General features: G+C 34.1%; 1 protein-coding gene across 8 annotated transcripts; it reads left to right on the forward strand.

Moving 5' to 3' along the window:
* Positions 1-4,202: 4,202 nt before the first annotated feature.
* LOC141668372 (uncharacterized) lies at positions 4,203-7,472 on the forward strand. Of its 8 annotated transcripts, none has more exons than XR_012553024.1 (9): positions 4,203-4,440; positions 4,515-4,629; positions 4,738-4,806; positions 4,904-4,946; positions 5,915-6,043; positions 6,149-6,195; positions 6,713-6,810; positions 6,939-7,026; positions 7,244-7,472. XR_012553024.1 is itself a non-coding variant. In XM_074475234.1 (8 exons), exons 5-8 carry the CDS (start codon positions 6,180-6,182, stop codon positions 7,426-7,428), a joined length of 387 nt encoding a protein of 128 aa, XP_074331335.1. In that variant the 5' UTR covers positions 4,203-4,440; positions 4,515-4,629; positions 4,738-4,806; positions 4,904-4,946; positions 5,915-6,179; the 3' UTR covers positions 7,429-7,472. The 8 variants fall into 8 exon arrangements, 6 of the variants coding, with proteins under 6 accessions (XP_074331335.1, XP_074331338.1, XP_074331337.1 ...); XR_012553023.1 differs by having other exon boundaries at positions 6,731-6,810; XM_074475234.1 differs by having other exon boundaries at positions 5,915-6,195.
* The last annotated feature ends 466 nt before the right edge of the window (positions 7,473-7,938 follow it).

Genomic DNA, 7,938 nt, shown 5'->3' on the forward strand with positions numbered 1-7,938 from the left:
CCAATTAATTATTTATTTCACAAATAAATAATTATTTAGCCATTATTAATTAATTCCTCCACCATTAAATCATTCTCTTTTTATGGTGTGACCCTGTACGTTCAATATTAAGCCGGTAGTAGAAATAAATAATAATAAAACTATTTTATCATTATTTATATAAATTCTCTAATTTATTAAATATGATTAATTAATTAATCACATTTATTCTACATCGTGAGGGATACTTCTCAGCATATCGCGACTATCCGGATAATATGAATTCACTGGTTAGAATATCAAGAACATATTCAGTGAATAGTTACCGTACAATAAACTCCTTCTACCCTACAATGTCCCGATTAAATACAAGGCATGGATCTCGTGTCAAGCCTATCTAATTTAATCACTTGCTTACCATTTACTATGCGTAGTTCTATGCAAATTAGAAACTCCTTTCTAATTTCATTCACTCTGGCCAGAGATTCCTGAACTAGCATAAGTGGATCAGCCTTGAACATTCGCTTCCTTCACTGGAAGGGGTAGATCCTTTATTGGTCATACACTATCTTCGTGTACAAATTCCTATACCCAGAAGAGCCCTAATAATTGTCCCTGGAGACTAAGAACTAAACCAAAGCATAGTTCAGTGTACACAAGATGACTATAATGACCTCAAGTCTAAGGATACTTGTACAACTATCACTATGTGAACAACTGCTGACACGTGAGTGAACTCCATCAGTTGTTCAGCTGTGCGAGTCATGTTCAGTGAACTTATTCTATAATAAGCACCTACATACTAGCTATAGTGTCACCACACAAATGTCTATGAGAACAGACATCCTTCATAATGAAGCAAGCATAGCATGTACCGATCTTTGCGGATTATTAATTACCAGTTAGTAATCCTATGACCAGGAACTATTTAAGTTTAGAGTTATCATCTTTTTAGGTCTCACTATTATGATCTCATCATAATCCATAAAAAGCTTTACTCTAAACTATGGTATATCTTATTTAAACACTTAAATAGATAGAGCCCGTAATAAAAACAAAACAAGTCTTTTATTAATATCAATGAAATCAAAACAGATTATATAAAAAGTTATTCCTAAATCCTAATACATGATTGGACTTAGGACATATTCCTTTCAATCTCCCACTTGTACTAAAGCCAATCACTCTGGTATCTAATACCCATCTAGTCTTTATGATGATCAAAGTGACTTTCAGAAAGTAGCTTTGTGAGTGGATCTGCTATGTTGTTATGTGTGTCAACTCTAATTCAATACAATACAAGAAATGTTACCGCGCTCCCACTAACCCTTTTGTAGACACAAGGTTCATCTTCGTTTTTGATAAAATCAAACTCTTTGATTGTCTCATCAAAACGAATGTTCCATCTTTCGAGAAGCTTGCTTTAAACCATATATGGTTCGCAGTATCTTACACACTAGGTTTTCATTTCTCTTGGAAAGAAAACCATCTGGCTATTTGCCAGATCTCATAGTCGTAGTAAGCAGCAATCGCAAGCAAAATCCGAACTGATTTTAACAGGGCTACAAGTAAAAGGTTTCATTAAAGTCAATCCATTGCCTTTGTTTGAATCCTTTTCCCAAAAGCCTGGCCTTAAAGGTCTCCACCTGGCCATCTGCTCTAATCTATCTTTTGTATACCGTATACATAGATTCCATTCTGGATTTCATGGCACTATGCCATTTCTCTGAGTCAACACTACTCATAGCCTCATTATAAGTCACAGCGTCGTCATTATCAATGATAGACAACTCATTGTCATTCTCAATGACAAGGCCATAATACCTCTCAGGTTGGCGAGACACTCTCCCTGTTCTATGAATGGGCTGTTCCACAAAAGGTTGTTCAGTCAGAACAGGTGTTTCCTCTTGATCCGTAGTAGTTTGTGCTTGTTGAACTTCATCAAGTTCAATTTTGCTCCCACTGTTTCCTTCTAGGATAAACTCCTTTTCCAAGAAGGTAGCATGTCTGGAGACAAACACCCGATGATCGGTGTAAAAGTAATACCCTAAAGTCTCTTTAGGATATCCCACAAAACTATATTTTACGGATCGATATTCCAGCTTATCTGGGTCAACTTTCTCGACATAAGCTGGACATCCCCAAATCTTAACGTGTTTAAGACTCGGTTTTCTTTCTTTCCATATCTCATACGGAGTTTGAGGAACAGATTTGGAAAGCACCTTATTCAGTAAATATGCTGAGGTTTCCAATGCATAACCCCATAGGAATACTGGAAGATTTGCATAGCTCATCATGGACCGAACTATGTCTAACAAAGTTCGATTTCTCCTTTCAGATACCAATCTGGAGACGTCCACTAGGAGACTATACCATTTACTTTGAGATAATCTAGAAACACTCCATTAAAGTATTCACCACCTCGATCTGATCGAAGAGTTATAATACTATGTTTGGTTGTTTCTCTACTTCATACTTATATTCTTTGAACTTTTTAAAGGCCTCAGACTTGTGTTTCATCAAACACATATCCGAATCTAGATCTATCATCTATGAAAGTAATGAAGTATGAAAATCCACCCATGGCTTGTGTAGACATTGGTCCACATACATCTGTGTGTACCATTCCTAGCAAATTTGCAGCCCTCTTTCCATGTCTACTAAATGGAGACTGCAGTGCCACTATAAAGTGAGATTTTCATCATCCCTTTTCTTTTATTAGTTTGTTCAATCTGAAGTAAATTATGTCACATTTATACAGACCATTATTTAAAGTACCACGTCCATAAAGAATATTATCTCTAAGAATAGAACATTCATTATTCTCAATAATAAATGAAAATCCAGCCAAGTCTAACATGGGAATAATATTCCTCACAATCGAGGGAACAAAATAACAGTTATTTAAAACAATAGTCTTGCCCGTAGGCATATGTAAATGAAATGATTCTACATCTTCAGCAGCAACTCTTGCTCCATTTCCCATCAGTAGAATCACCTCCTCTTCCTCAAGAGTCCTACTTCTCCTTGGTCCCTGCAACAAATTGCAGATTTGAGAATCACAGGCGGTATCTAATACCCAAGTAGAAATTTGATTTAATGATATATTCATTTCTATCATGAACATACCTGAATCAGAAGGGGTAGTCTCACTACCCTTCTTCTTCTTCAATTCTGCAAGGTAAACCTTGCAGTTCCTCTTCCAGTGCCCCACCTTGTTACAGTGAAAGCAAACAACTTTGCTCTCGGGGTCTTCAGCTTTTGGTGGAACCGGCGTTTTTTCACCTACTTTCTTCTTCTTGGAAGAGTTCCTCTTCCTTTTCTTAGGATTGGAACCTTCACCAATTAGAAGAACAGAATTCTTCTAAGGGGAAAATTCGATTCCGCGATCTTCAACATGTTGTGGAGTTTAGGCAGGCTGACATCCAACTTATTCATGTGAAAGTTCACAACAAACTGCGAGAACGAACTCGGAAGCGATTGCAAGACCAAGTCTTGGCTCAGCTCCCCATCCATGGCAAAACCAAGTTGTCCAAGACGTTCAGTCAAATTGATCATCTTAAGTACATGGTCATTCACAATTGATCCCTCAGACATCCTACAACCGAACAGCTCCTTCGATATCTCATATCGAGCTGTCCTCCCCGCCACATCATACAACTCTTGTAGATGCATTAGGATAGTGCACTACACCATAGATGGCCAATCGCAATGGTTTAATCATGCATGTTACAAAATTATGTTACCTTAGGTATGCCCATCTTAGTCTACCGCAACATAGTATTTTTTATGTTACCATAGCCTTTATAACATGTTACTATAGATTCAAAGTGTTACATACGAGTAACAAGTAGGAATTTATGTTACAATAGGGTGTTAATGGATGAAAATATAGTACATTTTACAAACAATTAAATATATATAACTATTTGACATGAAAATTAATCAATTTTTATAATATAATTAAGCAAAAATATTAATATTAGTTAAAATTGATAAAATATATTTTTTAAAAATTTTATAAAACTGTATTAATTAATAATTGATAATTTTTTATCAATAAAAAATTTAAACACTATTAAAACTTAAAATTTATTAAAAAAAGAAATGAAATTAGCTGGGCTTTCAATCAGGCGGGCTCAAAAATTTTGGAGAAGCGGTAAAAATTCAGACATATTCTTATCTCCCTCTCATTCTCTCTCATTCTCCCTCATTTTCTCTCGCCGAGTCGCTAATTGGACTCAAGCTAGGGTTTCTATCAGTCTAAACATATCTCTCTCTCGGTATCTCTCAGTTTTCAATTGAACTGAATTATAGATTAGCTCGGATTTGGGGTTTCACTGCAGAAGGATTCAACCGAATCTTCTTGTTTCTCAACACAATTGGTTTGGGGCTTCACTAATATCGGGTCTTCTTATTTTTTAATCGGTTCTTCTTCTGCAATCGGGTTTCTCAATTAGGGTATTTTTCCAAATTGGGTCTTACAATTAGGGTTTTTGTGTGTTATTGTTTTTTATATGTTTATTTGTTTGTAGATGTTTGCGGAGATTGGTGGTCTGTTTCAATGGTATAAGCGACAGGGTTCCACATCTTCTCCATCGTCTCGGTTCGCCACCGCTTCGCCAATCTCACTGTCTCAACATGGGAATGGTACGTACAATCGTACAACTCATAGCTCTAATTACAAATTACATCTTAATTTTATCTCAATTTCAATTTAATTGTTTAAATGTGTACATAATAATATGCGTCCGATAGAAAATTAGCAAATCCAATGAGAGAGATCAAGGTTCAGAAGCTCGTTCTCAATATCTCCGTTGCCGAGTGGTGATATATACATACATTATTTATATGTAATTATGTGTGTATAGATGTTTGTTGCTAAATTATCATTTTGTATATGTTTTCAATTGATTATATATAGGAGTTGGAGCAACTCAGTGGACAAACCCCTGTTTTCTCCAAAGGTAGTTTTTCGCAACTTTTCGGGTTTTAATTTCTGTATATTCTGTTAATCAATCTAATAGATGCATATGTTAGTCTTTATATGTCAGTTTGTTATATTATAATGGTGTAAGTAAATTCAAGCTTATAGTTTTGGTTAGTAGTACCTAATCTAGGATATTAATGTAATCATTTATATGTTTGTAGTTGTGATTAGTGGTTAGGTAAGCAGGGGATTAAAGAAAAATGCAGTTGCATGCCATTTTAATGTATTTGATAATATGTCTTACCTGAATATTGTTAGTCAAAAGTATATTGCGAAGTCGGAATCCAGGTTAGTAATTTAAGGGCTATCTCGGAGTATTTATGAGATTGTGCGTGATAAAAAGTAAATTCATATATAAAAATAGAAAATATTTTGACACATAACTAGTTCAATTTTGTGCATCTACTGCTATTATATGAGTTGTAATGTATTATGAGTTGTAACATATAAAAGGGCTTTCATTTTACAGTTTTTGGCCTGTGCTCATGAAGCGATTTTTAGGTGAAAGCCAGTGCTGAGAAGCATCATTACTTTTCGAGGTGCCTTAGCAAATTATCTTTAAAAACTGAATTGGTTTTATGATCAAAGTAAAGTTACAATCTTTTAGCAAGTGGTTGTGCCAGTTCTTATTAACAAATTGTGATCAGTCATATTTTTATTAATAAATGTGAAAAAGTGAAGTGCATAATTTTGTAGAGTCACTACTATGAGTGAAATCAGTACCATCTTTGAATGATGGCTGAGTTGTCACGGTTTACAAATATGTATCTGACTTTTCTTGTTAGTGAAATCACTGTCATCAGAACCTGGTTTTTTAATATTATTCAACTTGTGAATTGCAATCGGATGAGTTCCAATCTAAAGTAGTAGTTTTTGCATATGTTGATGTTATATACGATGTACATAATGCTGATACACTATACTATCTTTTCTGTATGTGAACAGATTCCAGATGCCACGCCAGAGCAGATCAAGAAAACTTATTATAACTTCATGAAATCTTGCCATCTGGATTTAAGTGGCAATGATGCAGATACCACAAATTTCTGCATGTTTATCAATGAAGTTTATACGGTTAGTTTTCAGGTTTCACCTTGAAGTGGTGTGCATTCGATTATTATTCATAAGTTTTGGTTACTTTTGACATATTATATTTGATTAGTTGGACTGTCGCTGTAGGTTCTAAGTGATCTTGTGCAAAGAATGGTCTATGATGAAATTCACGGGTATGCTTTGACTGCAACAAAGCCATTTTTAGATGATTCATATCCAAAGGATCATGTGCTTTACCTCACTGATGTTGTTATCTTACTTTGATTTTTTTTTGGATTTTGTGTTAATTTTGCGAAAAATATAATAATTTATGAAGGCAAAACTGTAATGAATTTCAGTTTGACTGTCCCAAGATGACTTTGTTGTTTTAGTTTTGGTTTTGATTATATGATCTGCTTAAATATAAATGTACAGGTGATCTGCTTAGATATAAATGTAAAGCTGTTTGTTTAGGTTATATTCTATGTAGTCTGTGCATTGGTCTGTTACTTGCTATAAGCCTGCGCACTGCAGACACGATATTTATCCATTATTTTATTGCAAATATAAAGATTTCAGTAACAAATCTATTCTGCAAAGAATTAAAATATATCTTATGTTATATTACCTAGCTTTTGGGCGCTTGGAATTTATTTAAAAAAACTACTATTGCTTAAAATCTCTTTCTTCCTTTTGTATGTGATTAAGCAGATATGTTCTGTTTTGAAGGGCTGTTAATATGTCCAGAAACATTTTCGTTGCTACTCCATAAATTTTGCATTTATCACATTAGTCCTCCTGGGCATAAGGTCAGTACTTCAACAACTTAATTGTTCAATTTATTATTCTTGCAAAATCTGTGCTTGTGCTTAAATACCTTTTTGCACCACCAATCACATTGTTTCTTATTTAGTACTATATTCAAGAGTTATTGCAGTTGGGAGCTGTTATTATGAGCACTAATGACCCTGTGTTAGCTGTGATGACTTGGCAGATCAGGTTGCTGAGATTCTTGATTTTTTTGGGTAAACAAATATTTTTTGGAACACTTCAATGCAAAATACTCCTGTGTATTTTATTTGTAATCTAATCTAATAAATATGTGTATGTAATGTTAATGTGTTGTAAAAAAAAATTTCTTTGTATCCTGGATTTTTCTTTCAGTCTTATATATCTAGTCTTTAATTGATTCTGGTGCACTCTTTTACTTAGGATTTACATTCACTGATTTGTTTCCTGCAGTGGCTAAACAGGATGCTACTTTATCCTCTGAATCAGAAAATAATGATGTGCAGGAACAGATCAGAATAGCTCGTTCCTTGCTAAATTATTGTCAAACTGATTGTCAAATTTTAGTTGATATCGTCCTAGATTATAGACTATGTACCTGTTTTTTGGATTATGTGGAGTTGATGGTAATTATGTGAAAACTAAAGTAGTATTTGGAGGGGGTTTGTACCGATTTGAAGTTTGGTGGTTTGAATTGTTTATTTTATTGACTTGTATGAAAAACAGGTTTATGGCATGTTCAATTTACAAAAAAATCATGTCAAATTTTTTTTTGAAAAATATGTTAGATTGGGTACTTCAATATTACAAACAAATTAGTATAATATAATACAAATTATTAAAAAGCTGTTATAGTAGGGAAAAAATTGTTATAATGATTTGGTGACCCACATGTGGGGCCCACAGTGGCCTTACATGTGGGGCCCATTTTTTTTTGCAAATTTTAAGTGCAAAGGTAACATGTATAGTTTGATACTATAGACATACATTGATGTTACCTTTGAAGCCTATTGTAACATAAAATTCAAGGTTGCAGTAGGGCAAAAGGAATGTTACCTTAGGGGTCAAAGGTAACTCGAAAAAAAGCAACTTAATTTTTATGTTACCTTAGGGCTTTTTTTGGCTGTGGTAACATTTTTTTGGGCCTG

The sequence above is a fragment of the Apium graveolens genome, chromosome 6 (assembly GCF_009905375.1).
Source record: "Apium graveolens cultivar Ventura chromosome 6, ASM990537v1, whole genome shotgun sequence".
Lineage (NCBI taxonomy): Eukaryota > Viridiplantae > Streptophyta > Magnoliopsida > Apiales > Apiaceae > Apium > Apium graveolens.

Coding starts and splice junctions, on each gene's coding strand:
- LOC141668372 (XM_074475234.1), top strand. Junction 6,811..6,938: donor TTAGTCCTCCTGGGCATAAG/GTCAGTACTTCA, acceptor GAGTTATTGCAG/TTGGGAGCTGTTATTATGAG. Junction 7,027..7,243: donor GAGATTCTTGATTTTTTTGG/GTAAACAAATAT, acceptor TGTTTCCTGCAG/TGGCTAAACAGGATGCTACT.